General features: G+C 40.1%; 1 protein-coding gene and 3 gene segments (V, D, J or C); all 4 read right to left on the reverse strand.

Moving 5' to 3' along the window:
* Positions 1–244: 244 nt before the first annotated feature.
* On the reverse strand, positions 245–957 carry LOC113908996. The segment is given in 2 exon segments: positions 245–667; positions 855–957. Coding segments are annotated over 2 exon segments (381 nt in total).
* Positions 958–8,729: 7,772 nt separating this feature from the next.
* Positions 8,730–9,268, reverse strand: LOC113909254. The segment is given in 2 exon segments: positions 8,730–9,064; positions 9,187–9,268. Coding segments are annotated over 2 exon segments (381 nt in total).
* A 1,225-nt stretch (positions 9,269–10,493) lies between these two features.
* On the reverse strand, positions 10,494–10,802 carry LOC113908998 (vesicle-associated membrane protein 3-like). Its single transcript, XM_035727857.1, has one exon. It carries the CDS (start codon positions 10,800–10,802, stop codon positions 10,494–10,496), a length of 309 nt encoding a protein of 102 aa, XP_035583750.1.
* An 11,092-nt stretch (positions 10,803–21,894) lies between these two features.
* LOC113909253 lies at positions 21,895–22,440 on the reverse strand. The segment is given in 2 exon segments: positions 21,895–22,229; positions 22,352–22,440. Coding segments are annotated over 2 exon segments (381 nt in total).
* Between the last annotated feature and the right edge of the window lie 2,462 nt (positions 22,441–24,902).

Consider the following 24,902-nt stretch of genomic DNA (forward strand, 5'->3'; position numbering starts at 1 on the left):
TGTATTTTATTTGTTCATGACCATCTATTTTTTTGGAGGCTTTTCCATTTGAATAATTTACAAATAATTTATATGCTACCTGCCGGGAGATCTTTTTCCCAGGGCATTGGCTATGGGCGTCTCTGTCACTTGCTCCAGTGGCTCCATGGTAGCATGGCTTTTTATCTGCAAAGGCTTTTTGGAAGAAAACAGTCAAGAAAAACAAGTGAAATGAGAGCACTGATAGGTCTAATTTTAGGAGGGAAAAGGTACTGTTACATAAATCTGAAAATCTGAAAATGTGCAAAGCTTCCTGTGGGGGCAAATGCCCGCCCCAAGGAAGAGCTGGGGCTGCAGGCTCAGCTGCAGTTTGGGTGCAGGCTGCAGATCACCAGGGAGCACTGTGCCTCCACTGCACACAGGTAGGTGGCTGAGTCTTCCAGTTGGGAGTCTGTGAGGTGGAGGGTGCTGGACCGTTCCTTAGCATTCACCGTGCAGTTTAGCCTTCCACTCTGCTTCATCCCCGAGGCTATGTAAAACAGCCGGGTGAGGCCGCCACCCCCGGGGTTCTGTCGGAACCACTGCACATTGTTCACTGTGCTAGAAAAATTGCACTTCAGAGTAGAGCTGGCTCCCTCCTGGAGGCTCAGGGCTGAAGGGCTCTGCTCCACCTCCAGCCCTCTCACCCCTGCCAAAAGAGAAAAACAAACACAAGTGATATCACTGAGGAGTCACTGATGCAGATTTAAAACGTGTAAAATATCCCCAGACACACCCCTAAGGTTGTAGGACCCTCTAGGAGCTCAGTGTCAGCTCTTCCATCACTGTGGGCTATGGACAACTCCCCAGCCCCCATCTGGAACGTCCCCACTCACAGCAAACCTGAACCCACAGAAACCCCAGCAGAGTTCGCCAGTGTCTCCTCATGATTCCTTGTCTAGCTAATGAGGCGCCTTCACCCCTGCTGTGTAGAGTGTAGTCTTGGGTCCAGAGAAATTGTGTTCTTAACAGTCAGTCCTTTCCACTAGAATCACTGAGCACCCAATCACACCTCAGCATTGTCCTTCACAGAACTCAGACTCCACCCATGGTAGCCCAGTGACACTGCACAGTAATCTATCCAAAATTGTGCTTGCCAACAGTGCAGGTAGGTAGAAGCAATATTTCTAATATAGGAAAATACAAGGTGTTTTTTTTCTTAAAGCGCTTTATGTAAGAAGTGTGTGGGTTAGTGTGTGAGGAAAAGTGAATGATTTTTCTAGAAGAGTCAGGGCCTAATGGGGGTTGCCAAGAACATTGAAGAATCATAGGGAAGAGTGACTCCATTCCCCAAACTGCATAGTTTGACAGACAATGTGAGAATTCAGCTTTGTAAAAATACTGAGAAAGGAAAACTATCTATAGCATGCACTCAGTATTGCAGAAGTAAATACAATTTCTTGAAATCAAGAGAGTTCTAGTAACCAAGACAGTCACCATCTGTATAGAAAATGATTCCTACCAGAATGTGGACAGTGGAAAATAGGATGTCTGCATAATGTCCTCTCTGATATAATTTCCACCTCTCCACCTCTCCGGTGCAACTGTTAGACACCACGCTCACCCACACAGCTGAGTCTGGCCAGGCCACACGTTGCTGGTCAAAGTCAATATTGTCTTCTCCCTTTCCTTCTATTTTTGTTCCTCATTGTTTCCTCTCTTCTTCTCTTCATTCTTGTTCCCTCCACTCTCAGCAGAGATACATGAAAAGGTAGGATGTCTGGGGTATTGAAATAGATTCAAGGCCAGTAAATTTGGAGGATTTTATTCATAACAATTGACAACAGGTAATGGGATGTTTTCTGTTGAATTTCCAGTCACATGCCCAGAAATAATCCTAACATGGTCTGTGAAGAATTATGTGCATGATGGATTTCTAGAGACATGGCCTCCAGATGTCTGGAGTTGATATTCAATGGCACAATTGAAAACTTGAGAGGTTCTTTACAAAAAAATCCCGTCCCCTCCCCCCCATCTTTGCTGTCCGTAAGTAGACTGGCTCACATGATTTCTGTTGTCTCTAACTGTTCAACATTCCAACCATCACAAAGTCTTTGTTTCTTGTAAAGCCTAGAGTGCCCCCTAGAGGAATGAAGCTGTCAGCAAAAATCACTTCAGACCAAGACACTCAGTGGACCCAGACTACCAGCCCCATTGGTTCCAAGCTTCCTGATGAAGGAAATGCAGATGGTCAGAGAAGTAGATAACTCCTTAGATTGAATGGGGATTACAAGTGAACCAAGTCCTACTTTTAAAATGGGATTGCATGGAATTGCATGGCAATTGATATGAGAAAATAATTTAGTTGTTCATTTTGACAATTTAGAGTTGATGTTTCCAAATGTTTTACTAAATTTGAACCAACAGAAAATATACAGTATTTTATTTAGACTTTATTATAATGTAAATATACATTTTGGGTATACCTTTCTGTAACTTGCATTATAATCTCAATAGTAAATCTTGTAGGTCTTACTATATTTACCCATATACATCCCTTGTTCCACTATATCCCATACTGTGGATATACTTCCATTTCTAAATCCTTTCCTCTATTGATTAAAGGCTAAGATGATTTATTAAATCTAGGAAATACTACACTACAATAAACCTTATTAAGCATTCCTCACATGAACTCATGTTTTTCTAGGAACAGAGACTAGGAGGAAATGAAGGAATAAGCCATGAGGATGGCAGGTGAAAATTACTCCAAGTGGAGGAAAGTCAGGGTCAAAGGGCCTCAAGAAGAATGATGAGAATTCATGCTCTGATTATTGCGTTGGAAGGTTTTAATTTTCTATTTTTTTCTTAATGTGCATTGCAACTGGAGTTTATCAGCTCATTTGATAAACTCTTTCTGAAATTCTGTCCTGATATAGAGACAGTGTATAGTTTGCTCTGACCAGTCGCTGAAGTTTTCTAAATATAGTAAATCAGCAAAAGAAAAAGCACACTCAAGAAGAAGCCATGGTATATACAAGGAAAAAATATTACAAAATAAAATTAGACAGAAAAAATGTACACACATGCACACATACACACACACACAATTTGAGGATATTGTCAATAATACAGAAAGACACTTTACTTTTCCCAAATCAGCAGAGAAAAAGAGAAAATTCTATCAGTGCAACAAAAGAGAAAAGAAAAGAAAGCGAAAGCATATGCAGCAAAACCAAAATACTAGAAATAAGTTCAAATATATCAGTAATCAAAACATAGATAAAAAGAAAGTATTGAATTGAATCAAAATTTAAAACTATTGCTGCATATACACAATGGAATATTACACAACCATCAAAAAAATTTGAAATCTTGCCATTTACAACAAAATGGATGGAACTAGAGGGCATTGTGCTAAGTGAAATAAGTCAATCAGACAAAGACAATTATCATATGATCTCACTGATATGTGGAATTTGAGAAACAAAAGAGAGGATCATCAGGGAAGAGAGGAAAAGATAAAACAAGATGAAACCAGAGAGGGAGACAAAGCATAAGAGACTCGTAATCATAAGAAAACAAACTGATGTTTGCTGGAGGGGAAGGGGGTAGAGGGATGGGGTAAATGGGCATTAAAGAGGCCACTTGATATAATGAGCACTGGGTATTATATAAGACTGATGAATCACTGACCTCTACCTCTGAAACCAATAATACATTATATGTTAATTAATTGAATTTAAATATTTTTAAAAAATAAATAAAATAAAATGTTGGTACTAGCCACAAATTGAAAGTGGCAGAAAAAAGCATATACTTTAAACATGTATAATTTTCTGGGTCCTTTTTTTTAAATTTTTTTTATTATCATGTTATGTTAATCACCATACATCACATCATTAGTTTTTGATGTAGTGTTCTGTGATTCATTGTTTGTGTATAACACCCAGTGCTCCATGCAGAACGTGCCCTCTTTAATACCCATCACCAGGCTAACCCATCCCCCCACCCCTGTCCCCTCTAGAACCCTCAGTTTGTTTCTCAGAGTCCATCGTCTCTCATGGTTTGTCTCCCCCTCTGATTTACCCCCCTTCATTCTTCCCCTCCTGCTATCTTCTTCTTTTTTTTTTTTTTAACATATAATGTATTATTTGTTTCAGAGATACAGGTCTGTGATCCAACAGTCTTACACAATTCACAGCGCTCACCATAGCACATACCCTCCCCAATGTCTATCACCTAGCCACCCCATCCCTCCCACCCCCCACCACTAGTTCCTTTTTAATGATGACTATCTTAATGTATTTGCTTCTACATTTACAATAAATTCCCCGGTACCCTCATACTTTATACATCAAAAAAAATTGAAGGTTATTTTCAAAAGCACAAAATGCAGCTCTTGTCGAGGATGTGAAGAGACTGGAATACTTGCAAACTGTTGGAGGCAATGCACAATGCTGTAAACATGGGAAACAGTATAAACGTTCTTCAAAAAGTATAAAATAGAACTATCATATGATCCAGTAATCCCACTTATGAGTATTTATCAAAAAGAATTGAAATCAGGATCTCAGAGATATTAAGCACTCCTATGTTCATTGCAGCACTGTTCACAATGGCCAAGATGGGAAAAAAACTTGAATGTCCAACAACAGATAAATGGATAAAGAAAGTGTGCTATATACATAAGTGGAGTACTATTCAGCCTTAAAGAGAAAAAAAAAGGAAATCCTACAATATGCAACCACATGGATGAAGCTTGAGGACATTATGCTAGCTGAAATAAGCCAGTCACAGTAAGACAAATAATGCATGATTCCACTTAAACTGGCATCTAAAATAGTCAAATTCATAGAATCAAAGAGTGAATCAAAGAAGAGTTTGCCATGGGCCCTGGGGGTGGGGTAATGGGGAGTTACTGATCCATGAGCAAGATGAAAGAATAGACAATTGCTGTACAACTTTGTACCCATAGCCAATAATCATATATTGTACACTTAAAATTTTAAGAGTCTGTATCTCATGGTGAGGGTTCTGTACATGATACAAATCACATTTAAAAAAATAAGACACCACAGTCTCATCTGTTAGAATGGCCCAAATCCAAAATGCTAACGCCACCAAATGCTGGTGTCAAAAACTCAAAAATAGGGCGCCTGGGTGGCTCAGATGGTTAAGCATCTGCCTTCGGCTCAGGTCATGATCCCAGGGTCCTGGGATCGAGTCCCGCATCGGGCTCCCTGCTCCTTGGGAGCCTGTTTCTCCCTCTGCCTCTCTCTCTCCTCCTCTGTCTCTCATGAATAAATAAATTAAAAAAATCTTAAAAAAAAAAAAAACTCAGAAATAGCCCAGGTCAATCCAGTGAATTTCACCAAAGTGAGAATTAGTAAAAGTGTCCTGTGCACACCCCAAAAAGACCGTTCATGAAGTGGGAGCACTCAAACCAAAACATGGAATGAGGCTCAGGGATATATTGTTAGAAAGCAGTTTATATAGTGAGGAGACAGTGAGAGTCTATTTTTACAGTGATTGGTTATAATAACAGAATTGTTTAAACGATATCAGAAATTGCTCACTGGGTACCTCACATCAAACTTGGGAAACAGTTCAAGTTTTGCTTACAATTTCCAAAGGCACAAAAAAACTGATGTGGGTCAAGTTAGTCTTGCAAAATAAACTAAATTCAGCTTCATTTGTAGGACTACATTGATATAGAAAGTGATCATTGCCCAGGGAATTTTCAAAGTTTCTCTGTTTGGTTTTTATTTTAACACAGGCAAGGATGTCCAGCAACAGGAAACCTCATTCCTGGCTGACAGAAATGCACAGTGGTACTGCCACATTTGAAGACAAGTGTAGAAGTATCTTAAAAAACTAAACACACTCCTATCATATGATCTACCAGTGACAATCCTTGGTGTTTACCCAAATGGCTGGAAAACGGTATACACAAAAACTTGCACACAAAAACTTCGGCACAGGCCGTGATCCCAGGGTCCTGGGATGGAGCCCCGCATCGGGCTCCCTGCTCAGTGGGCAACCTGTTTCTCCCTCTCCCACTCCCCCTGCTTGTGTTCCCTCTCTAGCTGTCTCTCTCTGTCAAACAAATAAATAAAATCGTTAAAAAAAACTTGCACACAAATGTTTATAGCAGTTTTATTCATAATTGCCAAAACATGAAAGCAACCAAGACGTCCTTCAGTAGGAGAAAGGGTAAGTAAACTATGGTAGAGCCAGACAAGGGAATCCTATCCAGTGCTGAAAAGAAATGAGCTATCAACCCATGGAAAGACATGGAGGAAACTTTCATGCATATTTCTTTAAAAAAAAAAAAAAGATTTTATTTGTTTATTTGACAGAGAGAGCACAAGCAGGGGGGAGCAACAGGCAGAGGGAAGGGAGAAACAGAGAGCCCAACCTGCGACTTGATCCCAGGACCCTGGGATCATGAGCTGAACTGAAGACAACCATCTTAACCAACTGAGCCACCCAGGCACCCCACATGCATATTTCTAAGTGAAAGAAGCCAATCTGAAAAGGCTGCATTCTGTTTCACACCCAAGATATGACATTCTGGAAAAGGCAAAACTATGGAGACAGTAAAAAGACCAGTGGTTGCCAGGGGTTAGAGGGAAGAACTGAAGAACTTCTTTAAGTAAAGGGAAGTTGAACTGGTGAGCAAAAATATAAAAGCTCAAATGCACAAGATTTGGGGGAAATTTTTTTATGTGTGCTTCTTAATTCCTCAAAGACTGACACCCAATTTTCTGCTGGGTTTAGAAGATGATCATTACTTCATATAAAGGGCTGTGGATGCATGGCTGTTCTGTGACTTAGAAATTTTCTCCCTGGGTCCACATATTTTACTTCCCTCCAGCTCAATACCTTCAACACACACGCACACATGCACACACCCACTCACGCACCAACGTGGGCAACACCATCTTCCTCAATTATCCAAAAGTATGTGGCGCTGTTTTCCCTGACCCTTTCCGGAGGGCACGGCACACACTGAGGTGTTTCCACAGTAGGCCCAGGTTTCTCCTTTCTAGTCTTTCATGCAAGTTTGCCCCTAACCACATACAGCCTATTTTCTAAAATTGGTTGGTGTCATTGTCTGCCGATAGCTTCTTTCTTGTTTCTCTTTGTGTTTGCAGCTTTCTGCCCTTTGGGGTGTCTTTACTATCTTCTTAATAGAGTTTTAGAGAAATCAAGAGACAAATGGGTATTATTAATCTACAATGGGTGGTTTGTTTTTGTTTGGTTTTTTTTTTTAGAGATTTTAAGTAATCTCAACACAAAACACGGGGCTCAAACTTACAACCTCGAGATCCAGAGTCCCAGCTCTACCCGCAGAGCCAGGCAGGCACCCCTAGTCTACCAAGTTTAACCAAAACTCTGAGAAAAATTCTTATTATATAACCTTTTGAATTGTTTAAAGTGAATTTTCACATACTTTTATGTTAATAAAGGTTTGAAGAAAAGTTTATATTTTAAACCAACTAAATAAAAAATTAATTTAAAACAAGAATATATGACTGATCTATAAGGAAATGTATTAATATTCTGATCATAGCTCATTCATAAAATCTACTGATAAGGGGAAAATAATTAAAGATCACAGGGCTCCTGGGTGATTCAGTTGGTTGGTTAAATGACTGGCTCTTTTCAGCTCAGCTCATGATCTCAGGATCATGAGATCACGTTCCATGTCAGGCTCCATGCTCACTGAGTAGTCTGCTTGAGATTCTCTCTCTCTCACCTCTGTCCCTTCCCTCCACACACCCCACCCTGCACTCCTCCTCTGCCTCCCTCGCCCTCTAAAATAAATAAATAAGTGATTAAAAATACTTAAAGGAGATTGCAAAAGTACTGGCAAAGTCTTGCGCTGCAATGCAGACATTGCTTTTTCTCTTATTTTTGCAAAACTTCACTTACACCCATACATTCTCCCAATCCCATGATTTGTGGCTCTCTGTGAGAGGTTGCAAAACAGGAATTAGAGAAATCTATAGGATTTCCCTCCCAGTGTCAGCTATCAATCTATATTGTTAGGAAACATCTGTGCAAGAGCATTTTCTCTCACCGTACTTCCTGGGCACAGTAGGATCTCACTTGAGTTCCTACTGTCAGAAAGCCAACTGATCTATTTAACTGGCCCATGAGCCCCTTCCTCCATTCTGTTTCTGCCCACACCTCTTCATGTTGAATATCAGCCTGAGTCGCCACCTGATTCACTAGAAAAGAAAGCAGGGCAGAGGTCGCTGGCCTCTCCTTTCCTTGTTCGGGTACTTGTGTTCCTCCTCCTTTCTTCCCTTCCCTTCTTTCTCTACTAAAACCTGGTTTGGGGTTGAAGCTCTCCCATCACCTCTCCTGTCATACTCTGTCAGCAAGACATTGGGAATTACCACCTTCTCACATACACCGTGTGTCTCTAAACGTGTCATAGACACAGCAGTACCCACCAGGGTGCCCTGAACAACTTGTGGGACTGGACATCCACTGCAAGGATGAGCAAGAGACCACTTCATTGTTATGTGGTTTTACCTCGAAATTACTTATGCCCTGGCTGAGGAACTCTTGGCATCAAACTGTTCTCAATGTCACTAAGGAACAGCTGGGGTTGGGGGATGTTACTTCTGGTTCCTATGCTCTGATCCTTTGTATGATTTTGTATCAAGCAGACACTGAGGGACAAACAACCACAGACTGTGCTGGAACCAGAGTGGATCAGGCAGACACGCTCAGCATCCAAGCCCCTGTTCTGCTCAGAGTTTGTGCTCAGCTCCCCCTGCAGTCCCCGTCACTGTGTCATTCATGGCACAGTAGTACACAGCGGAATCTGATGCTTGCACTGAGCCTTTCTCCAAGTGGAAGGATTTGGAATCTCTGTCATAGGTGGCTTCAAATCCTTTCTTGCTTCCCTTCTCCTTGTCCCTCAAGGCTTTCAGGAGGAACTCTGGACCTTCTCCTGGATACTGGACATACCAGAAAAGAGTGGGGGACCCCGTTGTTGAATAAGTACAGTTTACAGTCAGGGAATCCTCTTCTAAGAGGGTCACTTGGCCCTCCGTCTGGGTCACTGAGTTTCCATGGGTTTGTCCTGAGGAAAAAGAAAAGAGAGTTTGTCACCTTGGGCATATAGATCTTGGATAAAATGATAGTTAAAGGTTTTGCACACACAATAAAAAAAAGAATCCAAATTTTAAGAGGCATTTTACTTACCAAGCATCAAGAGAACCACAGTCACGAAGCCTGGAGAACACTTCATCTTTGGAGTGTCACCTAAATAATGTTCTTCATTCTTACCATGAAGAAAGTTTGGAGTGACAGAGAAATGATCAGTGCAAACCCACATTCCACACAGGAAATGTGATTGTGGTAGGAAGCTGCACCCCCTGGTGGACAGGGACTGAAATGGGTGCATGTTGGCCAGAGGCCTCCCAAATTCAGCCATCTGTGTCATCCCTGACTTCATGAGGCACATGTCAGTCATCAGGGTGGCCCCATGGAAGTCTGAACAACAGCAATCCTCACCTCTCAGGTCTATTTGTTCTTAAGACACTACCTGATATGGAAGTTCTTTAACACCGCATCCCAGGGCATTTCGGTAGTTGTGAGGGCTCTTCTAAAGCATTTTACTACAGTACTTCATATTCTCATGTATCCTTGTGAGCCAGCCTATAACACACTGACTGCCAGAAAAGGAGTTGGAAGTGAATATGGGAAAAGTAATAAGAAGTCAAGTCATTGCTGAGTGATTCTGTGTTTTTGGCACTTTACCTCAGTATTTAGAACCATGATTGTCATTTTTTAAGTACTCTCTAAATATTTTCTAAATTAAACAAAAATAATGAACAAATGGCCTTTATTTTTTCCCATTAATAAACAGTTTATTCAGTTCATTATAGTGGGTAAGTTCCCAGCTAAATGCACACATACAAGCGTATGCACACATATAAGTTCCCAGCTAAATGCCCTGGGTTAATGCAGGAGCCAGCGGGTTACATGGGACTGGGCATGAGGCAAGGAGGGAGCACCAAGGTTTCAGAGTCAGACCTGACCAGAGCCCTTGAGTGGAGGGGTGGGCTCACGGCCCACCCCACACTGACCCCACTGCTTCTTTCTCACAGCTGGGCATCCTGCAGGGCGTATCTTCAACACTGCAGCATCTCAGTGAAGCCAGGGGAACAGATATTAAAAGGAGCCCGTGTCCAGGTGCCCCTCAACTCTTGTTGCTCAGACAACATTCTTCGAGGTGACAAACACTCAGGAAGTTAAGAGACCCTCTTCGTCAGCCGCATGGCAATCTGTGAAGGCACTGGGCCAGGTGTGGGCCAGGCAGCTGCATTTCAAGTTTGGAGTGCTTATGACATTACAAAGGCACGTTGCCTAGAAATTAAACTTTATGGTAACAAACAGAAAATAATCAGTTTAGACAGAACAGTAGGCGAGCTCAAGAATACAGCAGGTTCTAGGTCAAACATCTTGAGGAGCTTTCTTGAACAGCAGGCTGGGGCTGCACTGGTTCTTCACGGGGAAACATTCCACATGATGATGATGATGATGACCACAACAACAATCCCTATCACCCATATCTTGCAATTCTTCCACCAATATTTTCTCTTCGACTTGGCAGAACTTGTTTCAAATTGGGACACTCCGGCTTGCAGCGGGACTGCGCGACAGTCTAACTCCGAGAGCTTCTGATCTCTTTCCAACACCTTATCCACACTGACTCTTATGATGTCCACCACCTCATCTACTTGATTTTGTGTCAGCTGAAGGCTTCGGTTGCTGCCAGAGGCAGCACTTGAACCTGCAGGTGCACTTATAGACATTTTGGTAGCAGCGGGCGACGGTCAGCAGAGCAACGCAGCCGGACCAAAGGCCAGAAGCTGGGCCAACAAATGGCCTTTAATTGATATAACATATTTACTTGTTCCTAAACTATTAGCAATTGCAAGAGATACTATTTTTTAATAAAAGCTTTCAGAAGAATTCACACTATTTGTCAAACATTATAATAGCCAAATATTCCTGATTTTTAGAATAATTAAAAAGTGAAAAATAGGAATTATAGACAGAAAAAACATCATACATGGAGTCATCGAATCCCTATAGAATGATCTGAGATTCTTATGTTCTCAAGATTTTGTTGACTCCCACATCAGGTGACTAGTGTATGTGAATTAGGCAACAAATATTAATGCTATCCTCTTAACAGGTTTAGCCTAAAGGATGCTATCTATTGCCAACCGTCACATTTTGTTGCCAAACATTAATCAAATAATTTTTCCCACAAGGTAAGAAATCAGGATTATCAAGAAAAGTTCTAGAGAGGGATGCATCTTCTGTAAAGCCCTATAAACGTTTACTCTAGACACATTAGGAAGCTGAGCTCAGCTGTTTCCTGCAGCGACTGCCCACACATTCAGGTCAAGGAACATCATGAGTCCAAAGCCAACATGGGAAAGGTTTCCCAGATGCAGAATGAAGTAAGAAATTCAGGCCTGGATACTGTTTTGGTTCATACCACCTTCCAAATCACATTGTCAGAACCTGCTTCAAAATTATGTTAGAGGGGAATTTTGGACAAGCCCCTATGAACTTCTATTCAGGTATGCAGGGATAATGTGAAATAAGTTGGAATAATGCTGGTTGAAAATAAACAGATTAGCACATGGATGAAAAAAGTTATTATGTATAACTTAAAAAAACAGTTTCAGGCCAATGAAAGCCTACAGGAGAAATATTTTGCACGTTGCATCAGACAAGAAGAATTGCATGTCACTGAGGGAAAATACTGCATAGAAATCTGGATATTTAATGGCTTTATTAATACATAATTTACATAATAATAAACTGCACAAAATTAATCAATTATTTTTAAGATTATTTATTTATTTGAGAGAGCGAGAGATAAGGAGAAAGAGCATAAGCTGGGAGGAGAGGGAGAAGCAGGTCCCCTGATGAGCTGGGAGCCCAACTCAGGTCTCGATCCCAGGACCCTGAGCCGAAGGCAGACACTTAACTGACTGAGATACCCGGGCGCCCCAAAGTAAACAATTCTATAAGATTTGATGTATATATGTATTTGTGAAGACATCACCACAATGGAGATAACAAACATATGCATCACCCCAAAAGTTTCCTCACATCTTTTTGTAATCCTTCTCTAACCCTCACCACCCCCATTTCCAGAGAACCCTTCTGTCATGAATCAGTTTGTATATTTTATACTTTTGTAAAAATGGAGTCATATGTACTCTTTTGTCTGGCTTCTTCTAGCATAATTATTTTCAGAACCTTCCATAGTCATAATTATCAAAACTTTCTTTTTGTTGCTGTGTAGTATACCATCATGTGTGTATAAAACAATGTGTTTATTCACCTGTTGCTGACCAAATGATTAGTCCCAGTGAGGGAATAATAAAGCTGCTATGAGCATTTGTGTATGTTTTATAGACATATGCTTTCATTTCTCTTGGATCAATTTCTGTGAATACAATGGCTGGATCATATGGTAGGTGTACATTTGACTTTCTTAAAACAATTTGTTCTAGTAGCTGTTTTGTAGATTCCCTCGAGTTTTCTGCGCAGGCAATTATGCTGGCTGTTAATAAAGATAAATTCGCTTCTTCCTCTCCAAACTGTATGGCTTTTGTTCCTTCTACATGCCATATTGCATTGGCTGGAACCTCTACTTCAATATTAAATAATAAGTGGTGAGAGCCAAAACTCTTCCCCTATTTCCCAAACTAAGGAGAAAGCATTTAAGCTTTTATCATCAAGCATGACATTTGATGGAAGTTTTCAGTTGAGCCCTTTTTTCACTGAGGAAATTCCCTTCAATTCCTTATTCGCTAGGAGTTTCTCTCGGGAATGGATCTGGATTTTGTCAAATGCTTTTTCTGTACCTATTGAGATACCCTCATAAATTGCTCATCTGCTATTTGTCAATCACTTCGGATATATTACTGAAAAACTGTCACAACAAAATATTAAAGAAGATATCACTCTCCAAATTTACAAATAATAAAGCAAGCTCAAAAATATCAAGAACTTGTTGGCAGAGCTAATACTTTTGAACACAGAGATGGATGATAGCAAAAACCTGTTCCCTGTTTTTGCCACTATTGTTGTTGACAGAAAAATTGAGAGAGAGATTGGAAAGAAAGATTGGACTTCTTCCCAAACCTTTGAAATATTTTAAGACACTCTTTAACAGGTTCTTTATTATACAAATGGAACTAATAAAGAGATTCAAAAAAGTGCAGGTTTTGCCCCTTTACCAAAGTTGGAAAGAAAATATAATAGATACCCAAACTGCTATTCAGGAGCTGACCACTGGGGAGCGGCTTCACCATTCCATTCAGGCCAGTTATTAACAACTGATTTATGCAATGCAAAGTAGCAAAAGTGGCAAACTCTTCTAGGATTTTGTGATTCACCAATATTGGAGCTCCATTCATGACTAGTGGTCACTCTGTTCCTTGAAACTTGCTTGTGATAACCCAGTCTGGAGCATAGTTGTTCCAGTTAACAAGTATAAATATTTCTCAAAAATTTAGAAATAGAATTGCCTTATGACCCAGCAATCCACTTGTGGTATATACTCAAAAATGGGAAGAATTTGTCTCTATACCCATAATATTGAGATGTTTATGAGTTCCTGTTTCTACCAAAAGGTGGAAACAACCCAAAAGTCCATCAACAGATAGGAATGGATAAACAAAATGGGATGTGACATACACTGGAATACTATTCAGCTTTGAAAAGCAAAGAAATTCTGTCACATGTTGCAACAAGGAAGAACCCCGAGGACATTATGTCAAATGAAATGTCACAAAATGACCAATACTGTATAATTGACTTCTACAACGTATCTAAAGTAGTTAAACTTGTGGAAAGAGGAAGCATAATGGAACTTCCCAAGGACTGGAGGGATGAAGTAATGGAGAATTATTGTTTAATGAGTACAAATATTTAGTTTTTCAAGATGAAAAGAATTCTAGAAATCGATGGTGTTACTGTTTGAACAACAATGTAAATGTATTTAATATCATGGAACTGTACACACAAAAAATGTTAAAATGGTAAAAATGAATGTGAAAATGGTAAAATTTTATAATAAAAAACAATTTGAGGAGGGGCACCAGGGTGGCTAAGTCAGTTAAGCATCTGCCTTCTGCTCAGGTCATGATCCCAGGGTCCTCATATTCAGCCTGGTGTCAGGCACCCTGCTCAAAATGGAGTCAGTTTCTCCCTCTCCCTCTGCCCTTCCTCCTTGCTCATATTCTCTCTCACTCTCAAATAAGTAAATAAAATCTTTAACAAAAATTATGGGGAGATTCTTGTCAAGATTTTTACTCTACACATCTGCCTTCCAAGCAAATACAAGAGGATGATACAATGCAAGACCAATTATCAACCGTCAATGACCATATGAATTTTAAGGCACTGTGGGAATGAGGTTAGAGGTGGAAGGAGGGAAATGCAGAGAATGAGCATTTGAAGTGTGGAACATTAAACAAACAAAGAGTGCTGGGAAGTGTGCAAACTGAGCCACGTGTTGGCAAAAAGTGATTTTGAAGGAGTTCTGAAATGAAGGGCAGGAAGAGACAAAGGGGAAAATTCACACTCTGCTCCTTCACAGTGTCCCCTTAAGCGCTCCTAATTATGAGCATTTGTGAATAAGACTGGTGAGAAGCAGGTAAACCTCCAGTAGGCACACTGAGCACACCTATGCTAGAGGTGTTAATAAGAAGGAATGAACACTAGTACATACTACATCAGAGAGCAGGCCCCTTAGAAACTAAATGTGAATACAGTTGACTCACAGCAAACAAACCTAATTACACTAAACACTACACACAGCACTCAGTCCGTCACCCATACATCATCCCACCCTGTGGCCTGCCACCAGTGCCCTCAGGCGGGCAACAAGAGTGAGCTTCTGTAAGCGGCTAGTGAGCGTGCGCAGAGAGCAGCCCCACTCTCCCAATTGGGAGAAATCACACAAATGCAGTCAGCACTGTCCTAGAGAAAGCAAACAAAAGAGGAACTGGAGAGGATTATGCTAAGTGAAATAAGTCAAGCAGAGAAAGACAATTTCATATGGTTTCACTCATCTGTGGAACATAAGGAAGAGCATGGAGGACATTAGGAGAAGGAAAGGAAAACTGAAGGGGGGACGTCAGAGAGGGAGATGAACCGTGAGAGACTATGAAATCCAGGAAACAATCTGAGGGTTTCAGAGGGGAGGGAGTGGGGGGATGGGTTAGCCCGGTGATGGGTATTAAGGAGGGCACGTGTTGTCATGAGCATTGAGTGTTATATGCAAACAATGAACCATGGAACACTACATCAAAAACTAATGGTGTGATGTATGGTGACTAACATAACATAATAAAAAAAAAAAAGATGCCACATGAGCATCACTGTATTTCAGCAAATACAAAAACAAACAAAAAAAAGAGAGACTCTTCAGCACCCAGTCTGGCTTCACAGGATCAAGAGAAGGCCTTAAAGTTTGTACCACATTGTCCCAGGAAGTAGGAAACAAATAGCCAACCATGCTGAAGGTTTAAAGCCTGAATGTGTCTGGATCTGAGCTATGTACTCACTGCACACTCTGGATAAAACACTTGTTAACTTCCACTGCATCAATTCTCACCTGAGTGTGTACAAGCATTCAAACCTGTAGGAACTGCGCCCTCTCTGCCACTTCTAACTTGATTTAAGAAGAAATAAACTAATAATAGAGAAACATGCTTCCTTCTGATTCCATCATCAGGCTTGGAGGAAATGGACCAATCAAGAGTTGCCTTCCTTCTACTGCACAGGAGCTATGTAAGGAGGGAAAGAATCAAGCCCATTGAGGTGTTGGGCTACAGTCCTAACCTCCTTTGTTCTAAGTGATAAACTGAATTTATTTACCATTGGGGCAACATGGAGACTAAGTTCACTACACTAAACATGCTCTGTGCTCTATTCAGCCCTCCTGTTCCCCTCAACCTTTGGCAACCACAATCTTTTACTCCCGCCAAGTTTGCCTATTCCAGAAAGTCACAGAATCTGAATCATACCTTAGGTAGCCTTTTCAGATTAGCTGTATTCAGTTAGTAAAATACATGTAAGTTTCCCCTATCTCTTCATGACTTTATACCTCCTTTCTTTTTAGCAGCATATCATGTTCCATTGTTTGGATGTAACATCATTATATGTCCCTTCACTTATTGAAGGAATACTGTTTACTTCAGAGCTTTGGAAAACGTGAATACAACTGCTATAAAACACCTGTGTACAGGTGTGTGTGGACATAAGTTTTCAAACCCTTTGGGTAAATACAAAGACCACTGCTGGATCATATCATAAGAGTGTGTTTCGTTGTGTAAGAAACGGCCAAACCACTTAATTGAAATGTCCGTGTATGCACTTTCATTTCGTAGTAATTTCCTGACAATATTTACTACACCCTTTGCTGCCTGTCAAAGCCCCAGCTAGTCCAAAGCAGGCACAGGTACCACAGGTAGCCCTGCCAACTGCTCAGCTCACAGATGTGACCCAGAGCCTGCGCCTCCATGTGTCCCTGCCTGTGTCCTGCTGCCCCGCGTATCTCTCTGCTCAGGCACGTGCTCCTCCCAACTATGGGACTCACTTATACAAGACAAGTACAAAGATAACATTAATATTAATTTCAAGACAGTGATGTCACAGCATTAAACCAAAGGCAGGGTTCCTTGGGAGAGCGGGGGGCTGTGTAACTGCACAGGTCACATGCTCAAGAATCTAGCTCTGCTCCCAGCTTCAGGTAGTCTGTGCATTTAGCTCCATCTGAATTTTCAGGGGCCCAGTCCTTCCTATTAATGCCCTTTCATCAACACAAAAACCAGTGCAGGCTGGAATTCAATTTGTGTTGTAATCCTTACACATGCAAGTTTCAAATTATGGTTTGGGGTCAGCAGTTTTTGTCTCTGGCTACAACAGAGAAGGGGATCATTTAGGGTAGTCCTGGAAGCTTTCTGCTCCCTTTCTCAAACTGGGCATGATGTTATAAAATCATGAGTAATAGATTCATTCAAAATGCAAGGAAAAGCAATGATTTTCATGGAACAGAATGAAAATTTCCATGAGCTCCTCCACACAAGGTGCTATTTAGAAATGACTGAAATGGATACTTTTCTCAGTGATATATGTCAACACATTGTACAAATTGACAATAGAAATCATTCAGATTTTGTGATTCTATAGGGTCTCTATATCAGGTATTCAGAGGATAAGTTCTCATGTCACCTCAGGTTCACTAACTTTGGAATAATATGAGCTCCACCAAGTCATTTATGCTCTAAAATCCTCCCTTTATTCCTGCATAAAATAAAAGTGCCTATTTACTGGGTATTATCTTACTGAAATAGAAAATAAATGTATGAAGATAATTTAAGTGCCTGACCTTCAATAAATTTATTTTATTATATTTGTATTTCCAGGAGTAAAAAGCTGAATACAGACTTAAAAAATATCCTACACATTCTCTTACATTTCTTGGAAAAAGAACCACCTACAGGTAACAAAAAAATATACTCATCTCTTTCTATTTATCTATTTTTTTCGAGACTTCTCCATTTGAATGAGTTACATAAATTTATAGGCTAACTGCCAGGGGATCTGTTTTCCCGGGGTATTGGATGTGGGCATCTCATAAGCCAGCATCACTCAATGTATTTGCCACTACTTTTACAATAACTTCTGATATCATCCATACTTTATACATTGAAAAAAAACTGGTGGTTATTATCAAAAACACAAAATGCAGGTGTTGTCGAGGATATGAAGAGATTGGAATACTTGCAAACTGTTGGAGGCAATGCAAAATGCTGTAACCATGGAAAACAGTATAGAGATTATTCAAAAAGTTTAAAACAGAACTACCATATGATCCAGTAATCCCACTTCTGGGTATATAGCAGTAAGAATTGAAATCAGGATCTCCAAGAGATACTAAGCACTCCTATGTTCATTGCAGCACTGTTCACAATAGCCAAGATGCGGAAACTACTTGAATGTCCAATAACAGATGAATGGATAAAGAAAGTGTGCTATATATATAAGTGGAGTATTATTAAGCCTTAAAAAGAAAAAAAAAGGATATCCTACAATATGAAACCACATAGATGAATCTTGAAGACATTATGCTAACTGAAATAAGCCAGTCACAGTAAGACAAATAATGCATGATTCCACTTAAATGTGGTATCTAAAATAGTCAAATGCAAAGATTCAAAGAGTGAATCAAAGAAGAGGTTGCCATGGGCTCTGGGGAGAGGGTATTGGGGAGTTACTGATCCATGAGCAAGGTGAAAGAATAGACAATTGCTGTACAACTTTGTACCCATAGCCAACAGTCATGTATTGCACACTTAAAATTTTAAGAGTCTCTATCTCAAGGTAAGTGTTCTTTACATGATACAAACTAAATTTAAAAAAAAAAAGTAAGATACCACAACACTAACACCACCAAATGCTTGTGTGAAAACCTTAGAAATAGCCAAGTCAATCCAATGAATTTCACCAAAGTGTTAATTGGTAAAAGTGTCATGTGGACACCCCAAAAAGACAGTTCATGAACTAGGAGCACTCAAACCAAAATACGGAATGAGGCTCAGTAGTATATTGTTAGAAAGCTGCTGACAGTAAGACAGTGAGTGTCTATTCACACAGTGATTGGTTATAATATCAGAAATGCTGTAAATGATATCAGAAATTGCTCAGTGGGTACCTCATACCAAACTTCAGAAACATTTCAAGTTTCGTTAATGATTTTCAGAGGCACAGCAAAAATGAACATGGTTGAGACTGGAGGAGATTATGCTAAGTGAAATAAGTCAAGCAGAGAAAGTCAATTATCATATGGTTTCACTTATTTATAGAACATAAGGAATAGCATGGAGGACATTAGAAGGAAGGGAAAAATAAAGGAGGGGCATTTGGAGGGAAAGGCAAACCATGAGAGACTATGGACTCCGAGAAACAAACTGAGGGTTCTAGAGGGGAGGGTGGTGGGGGCATGGGTGATCCTGGTGATGGGTATTAAGGAGGGCACGTACTGCATGGAGCACTCGGTGTTATACGAAAACAATGAATCATGGATCACTACATCAAAAACTAATGATGTACTGTATGGTGACTAACATAACATAATAAAATAAAATAAAATTTTTAAAAAATGATGCAGGTCAAGGTAGTCTGGCAAAATAAACTAAATTAAGCTTTAGTTCTAGAAGTAAACTTGTTTTGTCTGCCCAGGGAATTTTCAGTGCTGGTCTCTCTTTTTTTTTTAACACTGGCAAGGATGTCCCACAACAGGAAAACTCAACATGGCTGACGGGAATGCCCAATGGTACAGCCACATTGGAACACAAGCATATTTTCTTACAAACCTATAGAGACTCCTACTGTATGATCTAGCAATGGCAATCCTTGGTATTTACCCAAATGGCTGGAAAACTTCTGTATACACAGCAACTTGAACAAAAATATTTACAGCAACTTTATTCATGATTGACGAAACAGGAAAGCAACAAAGATGTCCTCAGTAGAAGAAAGGGTAAGTAAACTATGGGACAGCCAGAAAAAAAATCTGATTCAGTGCTAAAAAGAAATGAACTGTCAAGCCATGGAGAGACATGGAGGAAAATTACATGCATATTTCTAAGTGAAAGAAGCCAAACTGAAAAGCTGCATTCTGTTTGATACCCACTATATGACATTCTGGAAAAGGCAAAAGTATGGAGACACTAAAAAGATCTGTGGTTGCTGGGGGTTAGAGGGAGGAATTGAAGCACTTCTTTAACTAAAGTAAAGTTGAAATGGTGAGCAAAAATCAAAAAGCTTAGTAATACACAAGATTTGGGGGGAAAATTTTATGTGCTATTTTCAATTCCTCAAAGACCAACATCCAATTTTCTGCTGGGTTTAGAAGTAAGTGATCATTGCTTCTTATAAAGGGCCATGGATGCATGGCTGTTCTATGACTTAGAAATTTTCTCATTCAGCCCACTTATTTTACTGCCTTCCACATCAAAACGCTCAACACACTCACACATGCACACAAGGGAACTCACACACACACACACGCATGCACCAACACTGGCAACACCACCTTCCCCAATTATCCAAAAGTATGTGGTGCTTCTTTCCCTGACCCTTTCCGGAGAGCACAGCACACACTACTGCTTCCGCAGTAGGCCAGAGTTTCTTTTAAGCTAGTCTTTCATGCAAGTTTGCCCCTGTCCACATACAGCTCATTTTCTAAAATTGGTTGGTGTTACTGTCGGCTGAGAGCTTTTTTCCTGTTTCTCTTTCTGTTTGCAGCTTTCTACTCTTTGGGATGTTTTTACTATCTTTTAAATAGAACTTTAGAGAAATCAAGAGATAAACTTGTATTATTCATCTAGCAAGGGTATTTTTTAAGAGATCTTATTTTTAAGGAATCTCAACACACAACATCTTGCTCAAACTTACAACTCTGTGATCCAGAGCTGCAGCTCTACTGAAAAAGCCAGCCAGGCCCCACTAGTTTACCACATTTATCCAAATATATGAGAAAAATACTTACTATACACCCTTTTGAATTGTTTAAAGCACATTTTGACATGCATTTAAATTTAGAGAATTTTTTAAAAATTATTTTTAACCAATTAAATAAAAAATTAATTTAAATGAATATATAATAAATATATAGAGAAATGTATTAATATTCTGATCATAGCTCATTCATAAAATCTACTGATAAGGGGATAATAATTAAAGATCACAGGGCACCTGGGTGGCTTAGTCAGTTCAGTGACTGGCTCTCGGTTTCAGCTCAGGTAGGACCTCAGGGTCCTGAGATCTAGCTTCATGTCAGGCTCTGCACTCAGCGAAGAGTCTGTAGCACACTCTCACTCTCTCACACTCTCACATTTAAAAAATAAATAAATAAATAAGTCCTTAAAATATTTAAAACATTAAGAAGATTGCAACAATATTGGCAAAAATTCTGACAGTGCAATACAAACATTGCTTTTTCTATTATTTTTTGCCCAACTTTACTTACTCCCATGCATTCTCCAATCCCATGATTTGTGGCTCTCTGTGAGAGGCTGCAAAATGGGAGTTAGAGAAATCTATAAGACTTCCTTCCCAGTGTCACCTATCTATCTATATTGTTAGGAAACATCAGTGCGAGAGCATTTTCTTCCACCATATTTCCTGGGCACTGAGAACGATCTCATTTGAGTTCCTACTGTCAGAAAGCCAACTGATCTATTTAACTGGCCCATGAGCCCCTTCCTCCATTCTGTTTCTGCCCACACCCCTTCATGTTTCATATCAGCCTGAGTCGCCACCTGATTCACTAGAAAAGAAAGCAGGGCAGAGGTCGCTGGCCTCTCTTTTCCTTGCTCAGGTTCATGTGTTCCTCCTCCTTTCTTCCCATCCCTTCTTTTTCTGCTAAAACCTGGTTTGGGACTGAAGCTCTCCCATCACCTCTCCTGTCATACTCTGTCAGCAAGACATTGGGCATCACCACCTTCTCAGGCACACCGTGTGTCTCTAAAACTGTCATAAAGACACAGCAATACCCACCAGGGTGCCCTGAATAACTTGTGGGGCTGGACGTTCACTGTAAGGATGAGCAGGAGACAACTTCATTGTTATGTGATTTTACTTTGAAATTACTTATGCCCTGGCTGAGGAACTCTTGGCATCAAACTGTTCTCAATGTCACTAAGGAACAGCTGGGGTTGGGGGATGTTACTTCTGGTTCCTATGCTCTGATCCTTTGTATGATTTTGTATCAAGCAGACACTGAGGGACAAACAACCACAGACTGTGCTGGAACCAGAGTGGATCAGGCAGACACGCTCAGCATCCAGGCCCCTGTTCTGCTCAGAGTTTGTGCTCAGCTCCCCCTGCAGTCCCCGTCACTGTGTCACTCAAGGCACAGTAATACACAGCTGAATCTGACGCTTGCACTGAGCCTTTCTCCAAGTGGAAGGATTTGGAATCTCTGTCATAGGTGGCTTCAAATCCTTTCTTGCTTCCCTTCTCCTTGTCCCTCAAGGCCTTCAGGAGGAGTTCTGGACCTTCCCCTGGATACTGGACATACCAGAAAAGAGTGGGGGACCCCGTTGTTGAATAAGTACAGTTTATAGTCAGGGAATCCTCTTCTAAGAGGGTCACTTGGCCCTCCGTCTGGGTCACTGAGTTTCCATGGGTTTGTCCTGAGGAAAAAGAAAAGAGAGTTTGTCACCTTGGGCATATAGATCTTGGATAAAATGATAGTTAAAGGTTTTGCACACACAATAAAAAAAAGAATCCAAATTTTAAGAGGCATTTTACTTACCAAGCATCAAGAGAACCACAGTCACGAAGACTGGAGAACACTTCATCTCTGGAGTGTCACCTAAATAATGTTCTTCATTCTTACCATGAAGAAAGGTTGGAGTGACAGAGAAATGATCAGTGCAAACCCACATTCCACACAGGAAATGTGATTGTGGTAGGAAGCTGCACCCCCTGGTGGACAGGGACTGAAATGCATGCATGTTGGCCAAAGTCCCCCCCAAAGTCAGCCATCTGTGTCATCCCTGACTTCATGAGTCACATGTCAGTCTTCAGGTGGCCCTTGGAAGTCTGAACAACAACAATCCTCACTTCTCAGGTCTATTTGTTCTTAAGACACTACCTGATGTGGAAGTTCTTTAACACAGCATCCCAGGGCATTTCTGTAGCTGGGAAGATAACAATCTTCTAAAGCATTTTACTACAGTACTTCATATTGTTGTGTCCATGTGGGCCAGTCTCTAACCCACTGGTTGCCAGAAAAGGGGCTAGAAGTTGAATATGGAAAAAGTAATAAGTCAATTCATTGCTGAGTGATTCTGTGTTTTTCTACACTGTACACTGATATTAAGAACAATGACTGTCATTTTTTATATACTCACTAAATATTTGTTATTTAACAAAAATAATGAATAAATGGTCTTTACTTGAAATACAGTATTTCTGTGGTCCTAAAATAATACCAGTCATAAGGAATACTATCTTTTTGATAAAAGCTTTTCAGAAAAAAGTCACAGTATTTGATAGTCAAATATTTTAATAGTCAAATATTCTTAATTTTCAGAATCATTAAAAAGTGAATAATAGCAATTATAGACATAGAAACACCATACATGAAATTGTCAAATCCCTATAGAATGATCTGAGATTCCTATCTTATGTTCTCACTGTTTTGTTGATTCCAACATAAGATGACTAGTGTATTGTGAATCAGCCAACAAATACTAATGCTATACCCTTAACAGGTTTTAGCCTCAAGGATGCTTTCCATTATCATGCCTCGGTCACATTTTGCTGCCAAGATTTAATAAAAAAATTATCTGCACAAAATAAGAAATCAGGATTATCAGGATAAAGTTCTGGAGAGGGACACTTCTTCTGTAAAGCCCTGTAAACATTTATCTCTAGACACATAGCTGGAAACTAGCTCAAGCTGCTTCCTGGAGGCGACTCTCCACAGATTCAGATCAAGGAGTTTTATGAGTCCAGAGCCAACACGGAAACGTTTTCCCAGACACAGAGTTAAGTAAGTAATTCAGTTGTTAGATACTGTTTGGGTTCATGTATCCCATCCCTTCCCTTCCCCACCATCTTCAAATCACATTGTCAGTCCTGCCACAAAACTATGCTAAAAGGAATTTGGGACAAGCCCCTATAAATCAGTATTCAGATATGCAGGAAGAATCCCAAAGAGGTTGGGATGGTGCTGGTTGAAATTAAAGAGGGGGCAACTGGGAGGCTCAGTCGGTTGAGCTTCAGGCTCTTGGTTTTGTCTGGGGTCATGAGATCAGGGTTGTTGGTTGAGCCCAGCATGGGGCTCTGCACCCATCAGGAGTCCGCTCCAGATTCTCTCCCTCTCCCTTTCCCTCCCTCTCTGCCCCTCTCTCCACTTGTGCCTGCTCTCTCTCTCTATCACTCTCTCTAAAATAAGTAAATAAATAAAATCTTTTAAGAAAAGAAAAAAGAAAATAAACAATATAGCACATGGTTGCAGAAAGTCATTATCCATAACCTTAAAAACAACCTTCAGACCAATGAAGGCCTACAGGAGAAATATTTTTAATTTTGGGTCGCACAAGAAGACTTGCACAACGTCAAGGAAGATACCACATAGTAAGTTTGGATATTTAATGGCTTTTCTTAATGCATAATTTACATTGTTTAATTTGGTAATTAATTAATTTTAAATTAAACAATTCTATAAGGTTTGTCTCATGTATATATGTGTGAAGCCCTTACCACATTCGAGATAATGAACATATGCATCACCCCAAATGTTACCTTATGTCTCCTTATAATCCTTCTCTCAACCCTCACCACTCTCATTTCCAGGGAACACTTCTGTCATGAATGAGTTTGCATAATTTATAATTTTGAATTATGGAATCATATGTACTCTTTTGTCTGGCTTCTTTCAGCATAATTATTTGAGATTCTTCCATTGTCATAATTATTAAGACATTGTTTCTTTTTGTTGCTGAGTAGTATCCCATCATGTGGCTATAAAACAGTTTGTCTCTTCACCTGTTGATGCCCATACTCTCACAGTGGGGCTCTCAAATATAAAGCTGCTATGAACATTTGCATATGAGATAATTTATACACATATGCTTTCATTTCTCTTGGGTCCATATCTGGGAGTAGAATGGCTGGATCATATGGTAGGAGTACATTTGATTTTCTTAAAACAATTTGTTCTAGTAGCTTCTTTTTTTATAGGTACCCTTGCATTTTCTGCTCAAATATGTTCTCTGTTAACAAAGACAAATTCACTTCTTCCTTTCCAAACTGTATGGCATTTGTTTCTTCTACTTGCCTTATTACATTGGCTC

The sequence above is a fragment of the Zalophus californianus genome, chromosome 6 (assembly GCF_009762305.2).
Source record: "Zalophus californianus isolate mZalCal1 chromosome 6, mZalCal1.pri.v2, whole genome shotgun sequence".
Classification (NCBI taxonomy): Eukaryota; Metazoa; Chordata; class Mammalia; order Carnivora; family Otariidae; genus Zalophus; species Zalophus californianus.